General features: G+C 41.6%; 2 protein-coding genes across 2 annotated transcripts in view; one reads left to right on the top strand and one right to left on the bottom strand.

The window, feature by feature from the left end:
* Nucleotides 1-166, top strand: part of srcin1b (SRC kinase signaling inhibitor 1b) — a 56,515-nt gene extending 56,349 nt beyond the window's left edge. The window contains exon 20 of the mRNA XM_070852177.1: nucleotides 14-166. Within this exon, the coding sequence (XP_070708278.1) occupies nucleotides 14-166 (153 nt within the window). The remainder of the gene's footprint in view (nucleotides 1-13) is intronic.
* A 15,766-nt stretch (nucleotides 167-15,932) lies between these two features.
* fmnl1b (formin-like 1b) overlaps nucleotides 15,933-24,539 on the bottom strand; it is a 34,257-nt gene continuing 25,650 nt past the window's right edge. The window contains exons 20-26 of the mRNA XM_070851610.1: nucleotides 24,156-24,236; nucleotides 23,926-24,055; nucleotides 23,030-23,193; nucleotides 19,577-19,678; nucleotides 19,373-19,468; nucleotides 18,340-18,454; nucleotides 15,933-16,446 (exon numbers count right to left, since the gene is read on the bottom strand). Of these exons, the coding sequence (XP_070707711.1) occupies nucleotides 16,346-16,446; nucleotides 18,340-18,454; nucleotides 19,373-19,468; nucleotides 19,577-19,678; nucleotides 23,030-23,193; nucleotides 23,926-24,055; nucleotides 24,156-24,236 (789 nt within the window). The 3' untranslated portion in view covers nucleotides 15,933-16,345. The remainder of the gene's footprint in view (nucleotides 16,447-18,339; nucleotides 18,455-19,372; nucleotides 19,469-19,576; nucleotides 19,679-23,029; nucleotides 23,194-23,925; nucleotides 24,056-24,155; nucleotides 24,237-24,539) is intronic.

Raw genomic sequence — 24,539 nt, 5'->3', positions numbered from 1 at the left:
TTGGCTCCCACAGAACAGCAGCAACTCTCCGGGGCCGACAAAGGGCCCCACCGTCGCAGCCCGGCTCAAACACCTCCAACAAGGCAGCCTAGAGAGGCCCAAGACCCGCAAGCAGAGAGAGGATCTCCCCAAAGTCCAGGGCCAGCAGCAGGTATTCCACTTCTAAAACCTCCACCTCTGATGCTCCGTCTGCCTCCGCCTCTCCTCCCTGCTGTCACCTCAGACCAAGTTTCCCCCCCTGCGGCTCCTGCGAGACGAGAAAAACTGTATAGGCCCCACCAGCAGACAATACAAAGAGATTACACAAAACCCAGAGGGGGGATCGATCTACAGAAACCTTGATTTTCACCAGTTCTTGATGTGTGTTTTGACATTTGAGTTACTGGATCTAACCTAGCCTGCTTAGAGATCAAGTTTTTGTCGTACAAGTATGTTGATGTTTTGATTTCCTGAGGAAGGTCTTGGTGGTGCTTGTGACTAATTAAACTAGCTTTATTATAATAGCCGATCTATCCAGAAACATCCTCTGCATCCATAGTGCGACATAATCTCCAGTAATGCCACGGAATGATTTCATATCTCAAGGTCAAAGCGATGATATTTCGCCATGATTCACTCACTGAATCCCCATCTGTCTCTCTCTCTCTCTCTCTCTGTTCATCCAGTAATTACCACATGCTGCTCTTTTTGTATCACCCATCCTTTAAATCTCAAGGTTGCAGTTGCACAGTATTTCAGCTGGTGAACAGCCTGAAAGGTCCACGTTTCATTAAGCTAGCTTACTCAGAATTGCCTTTTTACAGCTCTAATGCTACGACTTATTATGCAAGATAACCAGAGAAAAGCACAAGCTGCAACGTCACGGTGGTATGAATATTTATAGGAGGTGAAAGAGAAGGAAGGATGTGTATGGAAGTAAGAAAAGGATTAAGGATTTAAAATTGTATAAGCAACCTAATTATGAAATATAACGAATTCATAAAACTGAAATGTTTCACTTGGGGAAAAAACAGAAGAATTTATGTTCAAGCAAAAATACTTTTCGATGAAGATTATTCAAATACTTCATCGTCCAACTCGTTCAAACTTCGCCACATTGTTTTTTTGTATTATTGGCAGACTTTTTGGCTGTTTTGCAACTCGTGTGTTACTTATGTCGCTGCCCACGACGTCTTCCGTCCACCCGGACCGAGCGCTGGAGGGAGGAGAGATCCCCCCAAAGATAAAGTCACTCAGCCGCTCCGGTCGTGGGGAAAAAACATCTGTTGCACGGTAAAAACAAAGGAAAATATACTTTTTAAAACAGATTTATAACTGAATTAATCTTAATCTTTAGATGTCACTCTTCATCAGTTCAAGTTGTGCAATTTCCAAAACACATGTTCTTCCTGAACTTGAAAACTAAAAACTAAACTTTAAGCTGCTCAAATTCAGTTTTTATTTTTATTTTATTTTGAAAAACATCAAGTTCCTCTTCTTGTTCTGATGAAATGAGAAGTTGACTTCATTGGTTTGGATGATCGGGCGTTTTCTCTTTGAATTGATCAGCCACAAGAGGAATCACTTTGTTTTGTTTTGCATGAGGAGGGGGGGGGGGGGTGAAATCAGCCGATCAATCGTCTATCGGCTTTTTCCTGCTCCAAACTATATTATCATTACATCGACCTTTAAAAATACTCCGTCGGTCGACCTCTAGCTGGAGTTCAGAGCCTGAAGGGAAGCGATCAGACGTCGGTCCTGTCGAGTTCTATCTTGTCAATCAAGTGATCCATGAAAGATGTCAAGAAAGTCCTTGAATTTGCAAAACTTCAGGGAATTAAAAGACAAAGTTACATATTTCAATGCTTTAAAGTCGCTGGTACATTAATGCAAACATCAGGTGTTCACTTGTAGTTAGATTTCACACTCAGGTGTTTAGTTTCTTATTAAATTCAAATTATTCTGGCTTTTCTTTGCCTCCAACCCTCCGTCCACACGTACAGACAGATATGAAGCCATTTGTTGGTGCTGAACTCTTCCTCCAGTCAAGACTGCCAAGCTGAGAAAGATTCAGTAAGTAAAAGCACAAAATGAGAGGAAAAACTGTCCACATACAGTGTGATGTAACTTTAAGGAGCTTATAAATGAGAAAAATGTGGCATTTAAAAAACCCCTAAATCAGGAAAAGCAGTACTTCGTCCTGCAGCAGAAATAAACCGTCCAATCAGATGTTTGTGTATAAATAAAAAGGCTCCCCAGAGGCCGAAGAGAGTCGGGCAGTCTAGAGTCTGTGCGTGTGAACCGGAGGTTAAACTCTTGGCCGCCGAACTCTGAAGCGCCGCCTTTTTAGATGTGAAGCTCCACTCGTCTTATCTGCTCTCCTGCAGACACTGCGAGCTGCCCCCGACCCGCTGAGTGGAGCCGCCTCGACCCCTCCTCGGCCACGGTGCGCTCTCTAAAGAATTAAAAAAAAGAAAGAAGTGATAACACATCCAGCCGTTCTACCCGCTCTCATCATCTCTATGCTTCGTTTGGAGCAGGAATCTCCAACCCATCAATTATCCAGCACTGCGGTTACTTAAAGTATCTTTATTTCAGAGGCCCAAACACATTTAGAGACCTGTTCATGTGCGTCAGAGGACGGCGTCTTTGTCGATAGCTTCCATTAGCCGTAACAGCAATTAGCACATGGCTAACATGGCTGACCTCCACTCGACACGGCCGCACCATCTGTGGCACTTCCTCCCTCGGAGAGACCTCCAGGATTAGTATTCAGGGCCGGTCGTGTCTCGCGCTGGTCTGAATATCAACTAATTCCCGTTACAGCTTTTTAAAAATGCATCATCCAAAGAGCCTTGGTGAGCTCGTGGCTCCAGATAATGTCATCCAACGCCGTGGTGTTAATATCAAACACATTCTCTGTATTCAGATTCACTGTACAAGCAGCTCTTCTAATTTAACACACAGATAAACGTGAGTAAGTATTCGGTTCAGCATCAGTAGATGTAGATACCCTAAACTGTACATACAGTGTTGTGGCTCGTGGGTCGAATGAAGCCTCATGTGTGATAGTAAAGTAGTAACAGACTCTAATACAGTAAAACAGCCGCACACGTGGGAGACGACTGAAGTTGCTGCCATCTCGGTCACTTTCTTGTTGCTTTCATTGTTAAATCTTGTTTTTTTTTTTGTTCAGCTCCTTTCTGAACAGCAGCAAACAGACTAATGTGTGCGCCTGCTCCCAGGAAGTGAAGCGTTTGTCAATCAGAGGCTGTTAGACTACAGCATCCATCTGCCAGAATGTGATCTCAGACTTCTGCTGACCTGTGTAGGCAGTTATTTCTTTCTTTACTGTGACGTGGTTACAACAAGACCCGCTGTTTGTTTGATGGAGGAGTTTCTGCTCTGCTGCATAAAAAGAGGCGGTGCACTTTTTAATCCCCTCTGGCGGCTGGGCGGTGCACCTGTCGGCCGCTTCCTTTTGTTCCTGGGAGTCGCAGATGTACCGGCGTCCCCCCGAGGCACCGAGCAGCACCTTGTCACCGCAAACTGTTTTTCTTTCATTGTTGAACTTAAGCCGTTGTCAAGCTGGGATTCTTCCCCCTCGCTCACCCTCTTCCAACACAGTTACAGACAATATGAGCATTTAGAGGACACGAGAGGCTTTTTAAGTGTTTTACTCAGCCAGTCTTTTTCTCCAGGCTGCACAGTCATCAACAGTCTGAATCCATCTTCATCCAGCCACCGCTGGCCTGTGGAGTCTAGACTTTTATCACAACTCACGTCCTATTTTTGTAGTTTTGGCTGTTAGTTATTGGGACGGGTCGAGAAGCACAAGCGGTCAGATTGAGCACAAACGAGAGAAAAGCACAACACAAACATTGTAGAAGTGTCATCAGGACCACACGACTGAATCCCCTCAGTCTACATGATCTCTTCTACGAGAGAGAAGCTCAGGTAACCCGTCAACGGATCAAAGGAATAAAAGATTAAAGACCCCAAATGATCTGAATTATGTAGACGGGTGTTTATTGGTCTGGCGGCAGATCGCTGAAACTGTGATTAGCACACATGAACGTGCTCGTTTTGTTTTCTGACTCCTCGACCGGCCGCTGAGACGGTTTCTCGTACAAACGTGTTGATGAGAGCAGCTTTGATTGAACCCGTCAGAACTCAGTCTGACCTTCTGCTTGTGCTTCGAGCTCCGCTGGACTTTGTTTCATGTTCCCCAGATCTCAGCGCTGTTTTCAAAACTGATAGAAACGATGATCAAAGCTACAAAAATAGACTTCAGGTTACATCTGTTTGACTCTTCCTGAGGTTTTCACTCTGTTTTTACGTCTCAAAGACGCATTCAGATCCTCCATCGATCCTGTGGAGATGCGTTCTTAAGACTCTCCTCGTTGTTTGTCCTCACAACCCTTTCGCCTCACTGAACATGTGGACGGACGAACCGTCAGCGGCCCGTTGACGAGTAATCGGAGGGAAAGTCTGTGGTTCGGTAATGTGGAGATTCATTAGCGCTGGCAGCAGAAGGGTTTAGGTTGTTTTTCCACTTGGTTTATTTATTGGGATCATGAAGGAGCCTCTGAGACTGTTTACAGAAAGATCAGGTCAGATAGAAGGAAATGTTTTCTTAGCAACACCCCAGAGTCTCGGCTAATAAAGAGCAACACACTTTCTCCTCTTCCTCGTCCAACGCTCCTGGTTTCCTCTCCTCTCCTCCTCCTCCTCCTTCTCTCTGCTCTTCCTCTTTTCTCCCATCATCGCTAACGTGTCTCCTCGCTTCCTTCACTCGCTCCTCGAGGCTCATTTAACGGATTGAACGATCCTCCGTGAGGTCGGCGAGGAAAAGGGAGGACACATAAGTTAGCGTCATGGACTCCACTGCTTCACCTCCTCTTGTTTCCTTTCCTAATTCACGCTCACCTTTCCTTCTCTCCTCATTTCCTCGTCTCTTGTCTTTGCCTCCTCTCCATCCATATTTCCTGTCTTCATCCCCTCTGTCCTTCACTTGTTTCCTTTCCTCATCACGCCCCTGTCCTACTCTTTTGTCCTTCTTTCCTCTCCTCATCTCCTTTTCTCTGCTTATTTTATCATCTTATTCTCATCTTCTCGTTATCTTGCATCCTTCTTTCCGTTCCTTGTCTCCTCTCGTTGCCTTTCCTATTCTCATCCTCCCTTTCCTTATCTCCTCTGTTTATTTTCCCCTTTTCTCACATCCTTCTTTCCGTTCCTTGTCTCCTCTCCTTGCCTTTGCTCTTCTTATCTCCTCTGTTTGTTTCATCTCCTCCTTTCCTTCCCCCTCATACAGTTGCGTCTCCTTGTTTCCTCTCATGATCCCTCCTCTCCCCCTGCCATGTATTTCATCCCCTCCTCCATGCGTCACACAGTGAAGAGGAAGAGGAAGAGGAAGAGGAAGAGGAGGACAGATATTTTATTTTTTTCCTGACAGCCGAGCGGCTCCGTGATCACAGCATCGTTTCTGCCTGTTTGCAGCTCAGCGACAGACACATGCTCCTCTCCCTCTCTCTCATCTACCCACAAGCACGAGGACTGTCACGCCGCTGCACCAAAACCTGACGTCCCCGTCGGCCAATCGGGAGAGAGAGCGCAGCGTAGTGGTGGAGCGGGGAGGGGAGGGGGGGGGGAGGGGGGGGGCACATGTGAGATTTAACAAAAACTTGAAATACATTTTTGTCTGTTTGTAAATTTTGATTTTTGTCTTTTTTTCTTTTCCCCCTCCCTCTCGCTGCTTCTTGTTTCGTCTCGTTTTTTGACTTTTTTTGCTCCTAAATCTCTCTGCTTGCTTTTTTGGGGGCAGCGCTGATAGATTTTGTCCCCGACTGCTGCTGCTGCTGCTGCTGCTGCTGCTGCTGCTGCTGCTGCTTCTCGTGCTTCAGCAGGAGCGCTGCCCATCCCTCTGGCCAATCATAATCAGTCTCACCCCACTGCTTCTTCTCACTTCATTTCAGTCTGTGAGCCACTCTTCCTCTCTCTCTCCTCTCTCTCTCTCTCTGCTTTCTTCATTCTCTGTCTGCTTCTCAGGTCTCAGCTGGACTAATAACGTGAGGAGCGAGTACTCGGATCATTCTGGTTTTGGACTCCTAGTTCAGACCTTGAAGGCATCAGATTTTGTCGTCACCAAATGATCCCATTAGGGAGCCAAATAGGACGTCAGCAGTAGTCAGTTAGAAAGATCTCGCTCCTCCCTCCATCACACTGTGCTTCACATCGGTCTTATGTTTGGTGAAGCTGCACTTCTAACATCTGTGCTGCCAAATCCTTCATCCACCACCACACCTACCAACCTGTGTCCCAGTCCCACACTGCACACCAGGTCTGAGGCATCCTGACTGTAAATCCCAAGCAGATGAGGCGTTAACACTTTAGATTCCCACGTTGCATGAACACGACCTTTAGTCCCGCCCTGCCTGACGGCTTTCAGCTGAAGATTTTGAAGTTTTTAAGCTCAAATCATGAATCATCCTGATTATGTCCTGAAGGCTTGTTTTTCTCACACTTGACGAAGCTTTTTTTTAATTTCTCAGGGGAGATTTTATGCCTTTTTATCACAGCGTTGATGGATTAAAGTGTTGTGAAGCTGAGAGAATGAAATACTTACTTGTTTTGTTTTTGTCGTTGTCCTCGACGTCAACGCAGTAAATTTGCTGGAGTGGCCCTTTAAAACAAACAGGTGATGGTGGTGTCGGTGCTTAAATCAAACCTTTTTATTTAATAACAGACGTGTACAGTTAGCAGAGAGCAGGAATGAGTCCTAAAACACAGATATTAGTTCCCACTTTTGCACTTCCTGTTCCCTCTAAGTTCCTTCTGAGCTTAAGAGATCCTCACGTTTTGTTCTACGACATAAAATATGTCCGTTGATCCCCGAATTTTGAAGCTTTTACGCGTCTTAAAAAAGGTGGTCGCTAACAATCGGCTCCACAGACGCTAAACGACATCTACTCAAACTTTCCAACTCGTAGATTTATCAGTTTGTAGTCTTTAAAGATTGCAGTGGAGCTCGGTGTCGTTGGTTTAAAACGTTTTTACGCTTCCCTGCAGCATTTTATCAGTATGAAACTGGGACACAGCCAATATTTATCCTTTAAATTTGGCAACACATTTGTTTCCAGAGTCTTTAACAGTGTTGTAAACATGAAATCAAACCCCGGACGGAGGCGTCGGTAAGTTTAAACCCACAGAACTGTGAACATTTGAGATAAAAGATCCCGCTTTCATGCTCTGTGCTGTCTGACGTTTTTCCTGGAGGGAAATATTAATCTCACATTTATTTACACCACTGGCAGAAATAAAAGTACAAACGGATGTTTCTCTATATAGTTAATACATTTATGGAATGTATTAGTAGTCTCAGAAATAGCACGAAATAGACAAACAGTTAAAGTATAACCTAAATCACTTCACAGATATATTGTATGTATATTAAATGACCATTTAGTTTTTGTTTTGGGAAAAAAAAATGGCTTTATTAACATGTAAAAAAGAAAAGTATCATCTATGTTTTATATAATCAAGTTTTTTTGTATTTTTATACTTGAAGAGGATTCATGAGCATGTAACACATTTATTCTGTAAATTATTATTTTTCTGTGTTGGAGAGTTCTTTTTATTTTTCTTCTGCTACCCATGACCACACTGAACAAAGCCACCGCCACATTTCTAAGAAGCACACATCGTCCTTCCCCACGAAAACCGACCGCCTCGCTGATACGACGCCCCATTTTGTAGCTGTTTTCCTCTATTATAACCGACGGTGTACGTAAAAACACTACGCAGACTACAGTCTAAACTCTATTGATGGTTTCTTGATGAATGTGTGATTGTTCAAACCATTTGTGGATGTTCAAAAATGTATATAAACCCAAATAATATATTACAAAAACTGATTTTATGTGGAATTTCTTTTTTTTTTTGTTTTTTTTTTTAAAGACGAAAGAAAAAAAAATCCAAAATGGCATGCATACTGTAAACATTCCTGGAAATCTGCACGCTGCGTCAACAGAGGTCTCATTTTCTTGTCAATAATTCTGTGTATACTTGTGAGTGTACGATAGAGTAAACAAAAATTGTACAGTAACATAGTTTTTGTATTATGTTCAAAACGGGTGGGTGAAGCCGCCTTTTACTGTCGGAGTAAAGAAAAAAAGTCTAACTGTGGAGAAAGATACTCGAATGATATTGTAATAACGACTAAATCCTGTTCCTCCAGTCTGAGAGTGCTGCTTGCTGTGTGGGGTACGTGTTGTCTGTGACTCGTGAAGAAGAATGAAAACCTACTTACAACGTCAGTATAACTAAAGACCAACTAAACAGTGCAAAACACCTGCAGCAGCTTTTGTGTGTGGAAACGTAGAAGTTTGCTGCCTCGTGTGAGAAAAATCAACCAAACGAACAAAAAAAAAACAAACAAAAAAAAAAAAAAGGTTGCTGCTTTTGTACGTTCCTGTTGTGTTTTTGTGACAATAAAGGTGACCCTCTTATACATGACGGGCGTTAGTGTCGATCTGTGAACGGCTGCGACTTTTATGTTATCGGGCTGTTTGTTTGTTCTCTCTTTCTTCAAATTTGACTCAAACGTCCATTTGGAGTTTGAACTGATTTAGATTTTTGGTGCTCGAAGGTCAAAAAGTCACCACGGCTTCAGAAAACCACTTCCTGTATCGGTGTCACATGGTTTGCCAGACTTGAGCTGTGTTTCCACCAAACGTGAAGCGAATATTTCCGCCTCGCTCGACAGGAGAGCCGGAGCTTCATGGAAACGTGCGAAGACGAACGAGCTACGAGGGCTGCAATGTAAACCTTAAGCCTGTCCGCTAAAAGGTGACGGGCTCAGATTGTTGTTCTGATGGCATTATGGGAAGGATCCCTGCAGAGCCGTTATATCGCTTCTCCTTCAAATCCACCAGAATCCGTTGAGGAAAAAATAAAAACACAATTTTACCTTGAGGAACACAAACTACAGTGTAAAATTAAGGTTTTTGTCAATGGAGTCTGGTGTGTTTTAGAGGGTGTATGTTGATATGGGGCTGCCTGTTCTTGGCTGCTGACCAACTTATCAGTCATTTCAAACCTCAAATATGTAAAAATACTCTCCAGGTTTAAAGTTTTCCTTAAAAGTCCTCTGTGATAACATCACCCATCAGCACTCTGTGTGCTCTGTAAGCCTCGTTTTAACAATCTGAGGCGAAAAAAAGCACTTTTAGTGGACGTCAGGCCCAGTTTCTGTACCTATCAGTCACTTCGAGCCTTAAATATGTTAAAATAAGGCAAAGTCTTAAAAAGAGTTGGTTAAATTAACTCAGTTAAGACATTTTCATTCTAATTTCACTTTCTTTACATGGTGTAACTGATGAGTTTCCTCAAAAGGAACCAAATATGTGCTCGATTAGATCTGAGGTCGGTTCGATCAGGTGACAGTTTAATGGCTCCCGAGGAGGAAGATCTGAACCGAGGTGGTGATTTAAAACAAGTAAACACAGGTTTTAGTTTCCAGGTGAGTGTGAGTTCATCAGTACAGAACAAATTAGATTAGATTTTAATTAAATAAAAAGAAAGAACAGATGCTTCAATTTGATGTTTTAACACATTTTAATGTTTTTTTTTTTCAGGGTCAGATGAGAAGGTTGATGTCAGTCTGGGTGTGAAGAGCCAGCAGAGGCTTAGCTTAGCTTAGCTTAGCTTAGCATAGTTTAGCTTAGCATAAAGGCTGGAAAAACGGGGGAAGCACAGAAAACCCACCTGTCATCACCTCAAAGGCTCAAGACTCAGATTAAAAGATAATGTTCCAGGAGCTCACTAGAGAGCACTTAATCATGTTTCTACCACTGGAACAATCACATTTCCTCCATTTTAATGCTTTAACGTCCTCACCAAGAAAAAAGCAATGAAAAAATTTATTCTTTATATAATAATTACAAAAATCAATGTTTTTTTAAGAACAGACATTTTTTGAGATATTGGCCTCTACCAAACGGTTGAGATGTCGTAAGTAAAACATGTTTTCAATAAGATATAGTGAGTCAAAATGTGCTCTACCATATGGTTGGGCAGAAGGTTAAAGGGTTAAGGGCATTTTAAGGTCACTTAATCATGTTTTTTCTCATTTTAAGGGCACTTAATCATGTTTTTTCTCATTTTAAGGGCACTTAATCATGTTTTTTCTCATTTTAAGGGCACTTAATCATGTTTTTTCCATTTTAAGGTCACTTAATCATGTTTTTTCTCATTTTAAAGGCACTTAATCATGTTTTTTCCATTTTAAGGGCACTCAATCATGTTTTTTCCATTTTAAGGACACTCAATCATGTTTTTTCCATTTTAAGAGCACTCAATCTTGGTTTTTACCACTGGAACGATCACATTTTCTCCATTTTAAGGGCACTTAATCATGTTTTTTCTCATTTTAAGGGCACTCTAGAGAGCTCCTCAGCCTGTTTTCTCCTCTGAAACGGCGCCCTAGTGGGAACTATCGTGTTTTCTCCATGTTAAGGGAACCTAAAAGGCATTTAATTGTGTTTTCTGCTGTTTAAGGGAACCCCTAGAAGACATCTCACCACTTTTTTTGCCCTGGAACGGCCCCCCGGAGAGCTCTTCAGCCTGTTTTCTATATAGTGGGAACAATCATGTCTTCTCCGCTGGAATGGCACCCTAAAGGCCACTTGATCACTTTTTTTTCCATTTTAAGGGCACTCTGGAGGGCCCCTCATCACACGAGCCACATCTGTCTTAGAAGTTAGTTTAAAAGTTAGTTTTAAAGACACATTAATTGATTATCGTTGTTAGGAGACTTTCTCCACTGACTCCTGTCTCTTCAGCTGCTACTCGCTCCGCTTTCTTCACTTTGTCAGCAAAGAGCTGACAAAGAGCTGAGAAGGGAGGGATTTTAATATAGAAATACTATTTTTTGTGACTTTTCTTAACATTTTTTTGCATATAAGAGAAAACCACACACACACACAGATGTAGAACTTCTATCATTGATTTTTTTTGTGTGTGTCTTCAGTGTTTATTCACAAATTTCCTGAATGCAAACCAAAAGTATCTGAAGAGCTGAAAAACAGACAGTCGGCTGATTCTGGGCATTAAATATAATATAATATAATATCATAATCAGTCTGATCTGCTCCCCACAGACTCATTTTACAATCAGGCAGAGTTTCTGCCGGATCAGTTGTCGTATTACGTCTGTTTCCAGGTCATTAATCACCTGAACGATCACCGATGAGGCTTTTGGACGATGTGGAAGTTTGATTTCCTGCACGGCTGCCGTCAAATAATTCATCTGGAACCAGTAAGTTTGTTTTAATATCATCTCTGATTTGTTAATGATTTATTTTACGATATCATTAGAAACAGAAACAGATTTAAATGTGTAGTCTGAGCAAACAAATACAGAATAATAATAATAGTAGAACAACAAAGTGCTTTGACAGATGAACTTTACTGATCCCAGACTGGAAAACTGAAGCGTCAAAAACAAATAGAGCACAGACGAATAATAAATAACTCAAGTATAATAAATCTAAAACATAAAATATATCAGTAATAACTTACTACTACCAGTAATAAGTGCAACTACTTAAAGCTTTTTCCCACTAAGGTGGCTTAAAGCTTAAATTCTGGTCAGAAAAGGATGTTTTGCATAATTATGAAGCTGATTTGTGATTATTGTTGTGGAGGATTTATATCCTGCACCAGAAACTTTACAAACATTTCTATAAGAAGAATAAGAATAAGACCGACTTTATTTATCCCGGAGGAAATTGTTGTGCCAGAGTGCGATACAGCACAATACAAAATATTAAAATACAAAATTGAACAGAAACTTAGACACAATAAAATACAATTAAATTAAATAGTCTGTCCCCTTTTTAAAACAAAAAGTAAAGATTGAAAAGTACAAAGTTGTGAGAAGTGTCACAGTGTGTGAGGTGAAGTGTGCAAAGTAAGGAAAATAAAAATAAATACAGATATAAAGACTCAAAGGTGAGTCTGTAAAACTGGTTTTTAAGTGATTTGAAAGAAAACTGATTCTAGCTTTAATTAATTCAGCGCTAAAGTCCCTCTGTAGTTTAGTGTTGGTGCTGAATTGTGCTGCGTTGCACAGAAAAGTGGCCAAAACGAGACGAATACGCAGATGAAACTGTTTAATCTGAGGCTTAAATCTCACATCTGAGTGCTTTTAGAGCCCCAAGGCTGCAGGAAGTGAAAGTCTTTCCTGCTTCCACGCCTCCACCTGCTGCTCTTTTCTCCTCCGAGCAGATCGGACCGCTCAGACGACGCCTCGCCCACGTCAGTGTGAGCATCGTCACCGTGGAGAAGACGAGGACGAGGACGAGGACGAGGACGAGGACGAGGACGAGGACGAGGACGAGGACGAGGCGGTCGGTGTCTGATTCCAACAGGTGGAGCAGACGTCAGACTGTGAGTACAAATCAAATCTAAAGTTGAACCTCAGTCACAGGCTGGACTGTAAGATCACATTTAAACAACATTCTTTAAATATTTATGTCTTAAAAAGAAGCATTTTGTCCTTTTGTGTTGTTTTTCCAGAGCAGAATTAATCTTCTTCGCAGCTTGTTGTTGAGGTTTTAATGTGGTTATTGACGTCTGCAGTCATTACTTAAATGTTTAAACTACCCAAACTGGAAAAGCTACAACACATATGGCACCTAATCAGTTGGCAACACCTTTTAAACGCTGGTTCCTGCTCTGATCCGTCTGTACGGCGTGTTGAGGGAGCCACCGGAACAAAAGACGATCAGTCGATTAATCGATTAGCTGCAAACTGTTCTGATAACTGATGAATCGTTTTGAGTTTTCTCTAAAAACTAAAAAAAGCTTCTACTAAATATCTTCTGGTTTCTTTGCTCCTCTAGTGACAAGAAAATGATTGACAGATTAATCAGTAATGAAAATAATCGTTAGTTGAAGCCTTAATAAATTTGCATTTATCTATTAAAACAGTTGATATAATATAATACAATATATTATTTCCAGTTCCAGTCTTTAAACGGCAAATAAATAATTAGATTTCAAAATGTTCGTCATCAAACAGCAGAGGTGAACAAACCTCAGGAGGTGGTGGAGACCAAACATAGAGCTAAAATAAAGAGAATAAATTTATTAAAACAATGTTTACAGCCTGTAAATGTTTCAGTGTCTCTCTCTGTTTGAAGCCGTCCGGATTCAAGCTCATCAAGCTCCTCTGTTTTTTAACACACAGGCAGAAAAGTGAGAAAGTCTTCGCCGACGAGAGCTCGTGGTTTTATTGGTGGATCTTAAACTACGTCCTGAACACTCAACTGTCATCGAGCGGACGACTTCGGCTTCAGCTTCAGCCAGAAAAAGATCAAAGAAAAACACAGAAAAATGGAGAAAGTATCAGATCGTGTCTCCGTGCTGTCGGCCGGACAAACAGACGAACTCGTGACACGTCTGACGTCGTTCATGCGGCTCTACGGTGAACGCAGAGGTCGTCTTCAGAGCGCGGCGAGGGGCTTCACGCTGGCGGCCGCCGGACAGAAAGACGCACACGAGAGCGAGGAGCTGGTCCGCGGGCTGTTGGTTGTGTTTGGAGGAGTTCTCGGTGCAGCTTGTGGGGGCGCTACTGGTGGGTGCTGGGGGGCGGCGGGGGCAGTTAGCACGGCCTCCGTCGTCAGGCTTTGTGGCGACATCAACGCAGTCGAAGCGTCCATCGGCTTTGTCGGCGGCGTATGCGGCGGTGTAGTTGGGGGAGCGTTTGGCGGCGCCGTCGGTAGTGTAGCTGAGGTGAGAGGAGGCCGCGGCGCCGTCAGCAATGTGGCCTGGTTCGCCATCGGCTTTGCGACCGGTGGGGCCATCGGTGGTGTTTTCGGTGACGTGGTTGGAGCAGCCGGCGGTGCGTTTGGTGGCGGTTTCGGTGCCTTGTACGCCATGAGGTTTGCGGTTAGTTTAGTCGGAGGTATCGCTGGTCTTTTCTGCGAAGCCAAACGCTCAAATGAGCAGGTGACTGTGCGGCAGAAGTCTGGAGAGTTCAGAGAAACTATCGAACCGCTGGTGGAAGAGCTGAAGACGATCAAGACGATCTGCGTCAAAATGGCGTCCAGTGTCGTGGCGCGTGGTTTGGCGGACCAATCGGCGAAATCTTTGGCTTCAGCAATAGAGAAAAGTATCAGCGACTGTCAGAGGGCCGCCGATCCGACGCAGTTCGGCTCAGATGTCGAAGAAGCAACGAGACAATCGAAGAAGATCGTAGACGATCTGGAGACGACGAGAGCAGAAGTGGAAAATCTCCTGGTTTCACTGAGCGAACACCAAAAAACTGGACCAAACTCCAAACGCCTGCATTAAAAACAGAACCATCAACAGAGCTTAATATGGTTTGAACCAAACTACAATTAGTGGTAAATAATCCAAAAGGAATAAGCAGGTTTAAATTTGGCTCAATGGTTTAGTTACTGGACTTAAAACCTGGAAAATGTGCTCCAACTCCTACGTGACTTTTATACTTCAGTGTTCATTTATTATGATCAGTTTTCAGTTTGGTTAGGTTTAGGAAGATATAACCCAAATATAAAGGGCAGCGGACATCAAACACAAAACATCTTCTCTCCAACGCCTCTTGTGTTTCTGATGTTTTGAACACTTTAAACAATAAAATAATTATTACGGCATCAACTGATCGGGCTGAAAAGCAGAACGAGGTGTTCAGGGTTCAGTCAGCCGCTCACGTTAAAACCAGCGCTGTAAAAGTGTTTGTCGCTGCCGATACTCTAAAGATCTAAATATGACGGAGAACTGGAGCTTCTGTAGATTAGTTTCATACCTGATTACAACATCAATAAGTCTTTAAACAGACTTATTAAGCTTTAATTAAAAGTGCACAACAGGGTGGAGTGAAAAATGCCTGACGAGTCTTTAGAGTTTTAGTTTTTTTTGTTTGTGTTGAGGGAAAGTTGGAAAACTGGGTCCACATGTGTGTCGAGCTCTTTCTTCCTTTAATTGTCTAAAAACCTTTTGAAATCAATAAACTCACTCCTGAAAGAAAATTAACCATCTGTGAGTAAACTGATTAAGACGCACTGGAGGTGTTGTTTGCAGGTCGAATCCCTTTTGAATCGTCGGTGACAACTTGTGTGTTTTCTGTCGTTTGTGAGCAGCTGATGACGTGAAGGAGTAATTGGCCACGAGAGAGCAGGAGGACAAGTCGGAGGCTTTTCTGTCTTTTATTGTGTTTTTTTTTTATCCTCGATCGATTACGGATCTGCAGGGAGGAAAGGTCGCACTCTTTTCCTGCTGCTGTTTATCACCCGTAGACTCTCAGCTCAGCTAGCGTGACTTTATTCCATTTTCAGTGGTTAGTGAATAGTTGTTTACTCACCTAAAGTCTGCTAAAACTGTCACATTATCTAAATCAGGCCTTAAAACATCAGTTTACTGCGTCTTTCCAATAAATGAGCGACATAACTTTCTTATAGTCGATGATTATTTATCCCACGTGCTTTTATTGTCTTTAAATGCATCTTAACGGTTTATTTTCTTGCACTTTTATTATCTTTTACATAGTTTTACTGCTTCTGTGTCTAGTTTTTATCGTCTTTTCTAAGCACTTTGAATTGCCGAGTGTCTGAAAGGTGCTTTATAAATAAAGTTGCCTTGTCTTTACTTATTTAACCCCCCCGCCCCCCGCCGGAGACGCTTCAGGAACTATATCTGTGTTTCCAGATCTGTCAAGGCTCCAATATTTACTGTGGAGCCAGAGGACGGATCATGTGACACAGAAACAGGAAGTCTTTTTTTTTTTTTAAAGAAGAAAACGACACTAAATCCCAGACGGTATAAAAGTCTTTATTTGTTGAAATGCAGAAGCAAAGTAGAAGTTCATCATTCTTACACACAGTATTAAAAATAATTTAAATATATTACAAATCTTCAGCCTAAATTTTTCGGGACAGAAAGACGGACAGCGGTCGTTAACGTTCTATTTAAAATAAAACCAATTCAAAAATCACGTCTGGAGCGTTTTTTTAAGGAATCAAAATGATTTATGAGCGGTCTGTCTGTCAAAGTTTCCTCTCGGTGCCTTTGAGGAGTCACTTTGAGCCGATATCCGAGCAGCATTAATGAAGCTCTCGTTGCACATCAGCTCAGCGGCTCATTCTTCCATGTAATTGTCTTAACGAGCTCCGATGACATCCAGTGTCATTAGCATCAAGTGCAGCTGATAATCTCTCTCTTTAACATTCGATTATTCAAATCACTGGACGGCTCTGCGCTCATCCAGGGTTTCACTTTATCTCCGTGCGTCCTCACCTCTGCGCTCTCAAACATGCACGAGGGGGAAAGAAGGGGCGTTTGTTCAGAGCGAGATGTCCGAGGACACGTGGAGCTGCTGTCCTGGTTTCCACTTGGCGCTGCGCCGGCCGGCGTCCGCCCGTCTGTACGGCTGGTTCCTCAAATCTGAGGAGGAGAAAACAACATTGATCCACATTAATGTTGGAATATTAAAGGAAACTTTTGGCGTATTTGTTGAAAGTTTAACAAGAAAAAGAAAACAGCAGCACGACAGGCTCTCGTTCAGTGAGCTAACCTGTTAGCACAAAGCACATCCTGTTACAGTTCAATGGATTACAAATATTAAAACACAGCAATATTTTGATTGATGCACAAAACAAGTAACCAATTTATATAAAACCTATTAGATTAAAAGAAATGACACCAGTTCCAGAGTATCTGCAGAAAGGAAACCGTGTGGTGTTTTAGTTCCACGTCACAGGTTCGGTGCAGCTACAGGCTGTTAGCTGACTCGCTAACCTCTATGGGAAACCACAGTAGTAAGCTAACAGGCTAATGTTTCTGAATCCTGTCTGTTTATTCAAGCAGGAGTTCTTTGCATTGTGGGTCCGATTCACTGTGGAGATCTTTATCTGACATCTAGGTGTGTTTGGCTTGCTTCACTGCTTCTGTTTGTTTTTTTCTAATCGGTACAGCCGACGTCTGACTGTGAGGAAACGTTTGAGGAGGAAACTAAACTAAAAGGCATCCAAAATATTCTCTTTCTTTTCCGGCTCATTTGAAACTTTCAAAGGTGATAAAAGAAACTGTAAATGAGACATTTTCTCCTTCTGAGGCCTTTAAACTGGATAAAAGTGACCTTGTTGCTGTAAACGTCACAATTTCAACACAACAGCTTCATTTGTTTGTTCAAATGCCTGAAATGACTTTTGAGTGACGAAGCCTCGTTAGCATCGAAGCTGCAGAAGGTTTTGGAGGAAACTAAACACACTCCAGGCAGAATAATACAGATGCAGCTTATCGCCAGACCTTTAAATCAGGTGTATCCTGTTTAGGAATAACCCTCATTACTGTTGCACACAGATTTCCATCAAAGATAAAGGTGTAATTTTTCCTTTTGAACCCGTTAAAGGTTAGAAAATGCAGCACACAGACCCACAGAGCAGCGAGGGATTTTAAGACGTCACCTCGTCGCTGAAGACGGAGTCGCAGAAGAGACGAGACGAGCGTTTGGCAGAGCGAGCCGTGAAGGGCACGGACTTTAGAGCTGAAGACACCAGGGACGAGGAGAGAGGAGGGACAAACGAGAGAGAGAAGAATCAAAGTGTGAAAAGCTTTAAAAGAAAGAAAGAAAGAAAGAAGTGAAGACTCGAGGAAAAGAGGCTGAGAACCTGAAAGAGTGCAGAGGAGGATTAAGTGTTTGCAGACGTATGAGATATTTTAAACAGGACATGAAATATATAAAGTGCATAAAGAGGAAAGCTTTAAAGAAATATGTTTGGAAGTCGGGATGTGGTTAGCTTAGCTTAGCATAAACACTGGAAGCGGAGGGAAACTGCTAGCCGGGAAACGAAACCCCTCTAAATGTCTGATCGACGTGTTTTATCACGTTTGTTTGATTTGAACACAAACAGAAATGATCTGGTTTTAGGAGGAGTTAAACGCCGGGACTATTTCCTGTGAAAACAACAGCAGCAGCAGCTTCCTGAAGTCTCGTCGTCCGTAGAAACGCTGAAGGAAACATTAACCAGATGAATAATTGTCATAACACCCAGTTAGATTTCCCCATTTATCCGCTAAAGTATAAATCAAAATAAATAAAATCATGTCGCACTGATCCTGTCGACACTTCACGGCTACGGCAGTTTGCTTTAAAAGGAAAAAAATAATAAAAACAAAAACTTTTATAGTGAAATTACACATTTTCTTCTGTTTGTTCTTGTGGACGTGACTCATGTGATAACACGACCTTTTAGCATCTCACACTGTGTTTATGCTAAGCTAGGCTAACCACGCCCAAAGCCACTGAAGTGTGTGTGTGTGTGTGTGTGTGTGTACCTGTGATGATGTCCTCGATGGCGCCGTCCTTCCCCTCCCTCACCAGAGGAGACACCTGCCTCTTCTTCAGCTCCGCTATCAGGTCCATCTGAGGCAGCTTGGACGTCGCAGAAACCTGAAACATCGAACGCGTCACCGTCCGAACGCCTTAAAGGGCCGTTCCGCTTTTTAATCTACTCGCCTCAGAGGGTTATAAGAACACAGTGCGTCCATCTATCTTTGTTTTTTTTTTTTAAACCCTGAAGTGACGCTGAAGGCTCAAAGGACAAAGTGTGTTTTTATCTGTTCATGTGACAATAAAACCACTGAGTTCACACTCAGATGTGTCGATAATGTTTGTTCTTTGTTTTAAATAGAGAAGTAGATCCTTTAAAACCTCTGAGTTCTCTTTTTGTCATATTATTTCTATTCTTCTTCTTATTATTATTATTATTATTATTATTAGCTGTAGAAATGTTGCGGGTACTTAAATGTTACGGCGTCTAAACAACCTTAGAATAATTAACACTTCTGCTGATTTCTCCTGGTTTTACGAGACTTCAGTTGTAACTTTAATAACAACAACGACTGTTTGAAGCTTCACTTTCTGCTTTTCTCTTTAACATTATTATTGTTTCCAGAATCTCTACAATTATCATGGTGAGCACACTGTTATTATAACTAATAAAATAATCCAAACTATGAAAATATGAGAGTTGTAATAAACTAAATCTGTCTGTGGTAGCTGCTATGAGTTCAGAGCAAAAAAATTAAAAAAAATGTAAAATAGATGTGTGATTAAAGTTTTTGTTTGCTGAGCTGTCAATCAGATCAACCGGCCAATAGAGGCGTGTCTTTCAGTGTAGGCCCCGCCCACCAGATTTAGCTCAACAAGTAAAACTTTGATTGAAAACTTTTGGATCTGCGCTTCAGCACAGTTCATCACAAATGTATTTGACTTTTATAGTTTTGCTGTGAAATCTTTAGATACAAACTGACCTGAGGATTAAAGTTATTCTTCCTGCACAGCTTTAGTCTCTGTAGCAGATGTTACCTTGTTCCCCGTGACTTCAGGTTTTGGTGGAGTTGTCGGAGCTTCAGAGTTCAGGACGTGTTGTTTCCTCCTCTGCTCGTTCTCCTGCTCCGCTTGCTGCAAGACAAAGTACAAACTAGTGTTTTCATCTCTGCGTGTGAAGGAATCAGGGACTGACGGGGCGGTGAGAGTCGGTAAAGAGTCGGTAAAGAGTCGGTGTCTGACCTTGTACGCTCTGATGAACCTGACAAAAAGAGGGAAGAACACGGAGGGTGGAGTTGTTTTGGAGTTCTCCCCAAAGTACTCCACAGCAGAGTCATACGCATCCTGGAAGACAGACAGAGAGAGAATGACTTTAATAATCCCCAAAGGGAAGTAGCTTTTTGTTACACACAGCTCCAAAAGAATAAGAATAAACTTCAAACACAAAGTAAAATATAAATATATAAAAGTATGAATAAAAAAAAAGAAGTATTCAAAATTATTACAAATTATTACACAGAGGTAAATTACTGCACCAGGTGAGTCCAGAGTCTTATAATAATAATAATAATAATGATAACAATAATACCACTACTAATAATAATACTAATAAAAATATATAACATGCACAATCATAATAAGGCACTGTACTATATAATACCAATAATACCACTACCACTACTACTACTAGCAACAATATATAACATGTACACTCAGAGTGAGGAGCTGTACCATATTATAATAATAATAATAATGTTACAAATAATAGCCACTACTAATAATAATATACAACAACGTGTACCTTCAGAGTGAAGAGATGTGTTATATGTGAAATAACGTGTAGATCAGGGGTCACCAACCTTTGAGAAACTGAGAGCTGCTTCATGGGTACTGAGTCATACGAAGGGCTACTTTAATTATATATTATTAATGATACTATTAATGATCACGTTATTGATTTCTCACAATAATTATCAACAATGACTTAACAAGGTGGGAAACAGATAAAATCAATATTACACATTTAATTTCTATTAATCTCAGCAACTGTCTAAATTTTCAGATGATCACTTCTACATTTTAAACACATCATCAACTGTGTTTGTAAAAGTTATCAATTATTTAATGTTTAAGAAAAATCAACTTTCATATTTTTAAATAAATCTTATCACATTTTAAACTAAAGAACAAATCTGTGGCACTTTTAACAAAATTATATCTGTTTACATTTCATGAACACACTTTTTAATTGAACACAATTAAAAATCAATATTTTTATTTAACGTTGCCATGACACCGCCATGTTGCCCCTGACAACATCTGGTATCTGTTTGAAAATGTGGAGCTCTAAACGTACCCAAAGCTGCCTTTAGCTCACAGCGCTCCTCCCGGTGGGCAGTTGGCTCGACTCGACTCGGTCTCTTTGGTTTTCCACCAGGTGATAGTACCTGGTACCAGGTAGGTTCTCTTTTAGTACCTGGTACCAGGTAGGTTCTCTTTTAGTACCTGGTACCAGGTAGGTACTCTTTTAGTACCTCCTCTTCCGGGGTTCCAGGCAAGCTGAGTCGAGCTGAAAATATGACGTCAACATACTGCAGGCCACTGATTGGCCAGAAAGTGATGCCACTGCATGAGTCATGAGAGCGACTCAAGCCCGCCATTTTTAAAACCATGGCAACAGCGACCGGACGTTGTTTATCATTTAGCGAAAAGTGAAACGTGGAAAATGGCTGCAGGTAAAACTGACACCGTGGTCCAATGAGCTCTTGGTTGTGTGTTGTGTCGCATACAAATGATGTCAGAGGAGTTTCGGCCCACCTTGCTATGACTTCCCCATGCTGTGGTGCTTAGCATGCTAGCTCTGTGACCCGTAGTGAAGTGTCTCTCCACATTGTGCCGCTTTGTCGTCGCCCCGCAAATGAGACACAGTAGTAAAAAAAAAAAAAGAACTCTTCCTCACATTCACTGCGAAAATGCTAAGTTTTCTTTGTTTTTTCTGCCATGTTTTTTGGGTTAGAAACCGCATGCAGCTCCTTCATCTCCGCTGCGCCCGCTAGCTCTCAACAACAGAAAAAAATTTAATTTTAGACGCAGTTCACTGGTGAGTCACCAACACGGTGCCCGCGGGCACCAGGTCGCCCCCAAGGACCACATGAGTCGCCCCCCGCAGGCCTGTTCTAAAAACAGCACAACTCTCCAGTGAGCTGCATCTAAAATTAAATTTTTTTTCTGTTGCTATTCCTTTTTTAATCACGCTTGCATTTATATAGATTTGAAAATGACAATATCTTAAAAAATAACAATTAGTTTAGCTAGTTTTAGGTGAACTCTGACCTCTTCGAGTTCAAAGGTCAAAGGTCAGTGTTGTGCGCATGACAAAACTTTGGAGATGAAGGAGCTGAATGCGGTTTCTAATCCAAAAAACATGGCAGAAAAAACAAAGAAAACTCAGCATTTTCACAGTGAATGTGAGGAAGAGTTCTTTGTTACTACTGTGAAAGAAAACTGCGTGTGTCTCATTTGCGGGGCGACGACAAAGCGGCACAATGTGGAGAGACACTTCACTACGGGTCACAGAGCTAGCATGCTAACTGCCATGCTAACTAGCATGCTAACTGCCCACCGGGAAGCTACGGGCAGAAACAGCCCGTGAGCTGAAGGCAGCTTTGGGTAAGCAGCAGTCTGTTTTCACCAGGCCGGAGGAAAAATCCCAAAAAGCAGCCGAAGCCTGATTTCTGACTCTGTTTCTGATCTAAAGATCATCTTAGCGTTTGGAAACTACATGAACAGCAGCAAACGAGGGGCAGCGTACGGCTTCCGCCTGCAGAGTTTAGACTTGGTGAGGAAAAAAAAAACAAACAACAGTTTTGTCTTTTATAAAATAGCAACACACACGTGTTGCATGAATTTGTGGAAGTAATTTAAATAATTCTCATGTTTTTTTTTATTATTTTCTCCGACTGTCCGAAGCTGCTAGACAAAAATCAAAAATCAACTCCACATTTTCAAACAGATACCAGATGTTGTCAGGGGCAACGTGGCGGTGTCATGGCAACTTTAAATGAAAATATTGATTTTTAATTGTGTTCAATTCAAAAGTGTGTTAATGAAATGTAAACAGATATAATTTTGTTAAAAGTGCTGCAGATTTGTTCTTTAGTTTAAAATGTGGTAAGATTTATTTAAAATTATTAATGTTGATTTTTCTTAAACATTAAATAACTGATAACTTTTACAAACATAGTTGATGATGTGTTTAAAGGCTCTTTGTCAGTGGGAAGTGAAAATGGGACATTTGTTCTATGAAATGTTGTAGAAGTGATCATCTGAAAATTTAAACAGTTGCTGAGATTAATAGAAATTAAATGTGTAATATTGATTTTTATCTGTTTCCCACCTTGTTAAGTCATTGTTGATAATTATTGTGAGAAATCACTAACGTGATCAGTGTCTTCACATTGATGAGTATCATTAATCATTAATAATAATATATAACTAAAGGCAACCTGAGCAAACTTGTTATTTCAGAGGAGTGTGGCAAACTGGTAGCCCTTCGTATGACTCAGTACCATGAAGTAGCTCTCAGTTTCTAAAAGGTTGGTGACCCCTGGTGTAGACTATAAAAATGATGTGTGGTGTAGATACAGAACACCAAACTCGCTCTCTGAGGTTTATTTTGGGCCACTAAACGCTGACCTGGGCAGTTTTTCCATCAGCAACGACCGAGTGGAGCAGCTCAGCATTGCTGCTGAGAAACTTCTGCAGGACAGGATTGTCTTTCTCTACGGAGAACTCCCTCCTGGTCACCTCCATGCCTCGCTCCAGGGCCCGCACGTCCTGCAGGACGCTGTCCAGAGAAACTACCAGACAAAAGGAGGTATTTAAACGCTGAAGCACAGTTTAACAAACAAATCACAGCTGTAACCTTCCCAGTTTACACTGAATAGACTGAAACAGAGCCGTTAAATACGGGACCGAGTGTCCTCACAGTGATGGAGGAAGAGTTCAGATCCTTTACTGAAGCAAAAATACTAAAACCACACAGTAAAAATACCCTGACAAGGAAAAGTCCTGTTCTGGAAATGTTACATAAGTAAAAGTATGTGAGTGTAATCAGGAAAATGTCCTTAAAGTATTAAAAGTACTCAGCGTAGATTAGTAGATTATTAAAAGCAGGATTTTACTGCTGGAGACTGTGACTATTGTCTTTATTCTGGATTATTTCCTCCATTAATCGACTGATTGTTTGGATGTTGGTATATATAATAATAATATGGATACAATCATCTTGACGCTACTATTATTACCACTTTACTCTGCTTTTATTTTAGAAGAAAAACCCTTTAAATTCCTACAAAAATGTCTTGATTTGATTTATCTCAGTAAAACCTGCCATGTTCCCTTTAAAGGAAAAGCCTGGTGTTAGTCTACAATCTTCTAAAGGTCAGTAAATCCCATGAAGAGGCCCACGAGGACCCGAAGGTGTAAAACACAGGTAGATAAAGTCTGAGGCTGAAGGGGGAAGCTGTGCAGCCGTCAAATCGACCCTCTTGCTACAGCCCCCTCCCTCAGCGCCTCTGTTCAGGACTTACCCAGCGCCGCCTTGTCCAGGAAGTGCAGCTCTGCGTAGAAGCACTGGACTTCTGGGTATTTCTCCTGGATGATGCTGACGATGAAGTGCAGCAGCGTCTGCCTGCGGTCTGTCGATTTGGTGTCTAGCAGCTTCGGACAGTCAGAGAAAATAATAAAAAAAACATGAGAATTATTTAAATTACTTCCACAAATTCATGCAACACGTGTGTGTGGTGCTGTTTTTACTCACCAAGTCTAAACTCTGCAGGCGGAAGCCGTACGCTGCCCCTCGTTTGCTGCTGTTCATGTAGTTTCCAAACGCTAAGATGATCTTTAGATCAGAAACAGAGTCAGAAATCATTTTTTGTATCGAGACGCTAAAAAACGAACATCTCAGAGAAAACATTATATTTTAAACCTCTTTTCTCTCTAAAACGACAAATAAAAGAAGTGTAGCCGTTAAATCTTCACTTACAGAACAAGAAAATATTAAAACATCCTTTTCTCCTCAGACTCCAGCAAACCTTCTATGATGATAACGTGCCGACGCTTCTTTTGGTTTCACACTGTAGTTCTCTTTATGATAATAATGGCTTAACTTTAATTAAATAGCCGTCTTCAAAACAACAGTTAC

The sequence above is a fragment of the Pempheris klunzingeri genome, chromosome 20 (assembly GCF_042242105.1).
Source record: "Pempheris klunzingeri isolate RE-2024b chromosome 20, fPemKlu1.hap1, whole genome shotgun sequence".
NCBI lineage: Eukaryota > Metazoa > Chordata > Actinopteri > Acropomatiformes > Pempheridae > Pempheris > Pempheris klunzingeri.
The sequence above is the reverse complement of the archived record's forward strand: the minus strand, read 5'-3'. Positions and strand labels throughout refer to the sequence as shown.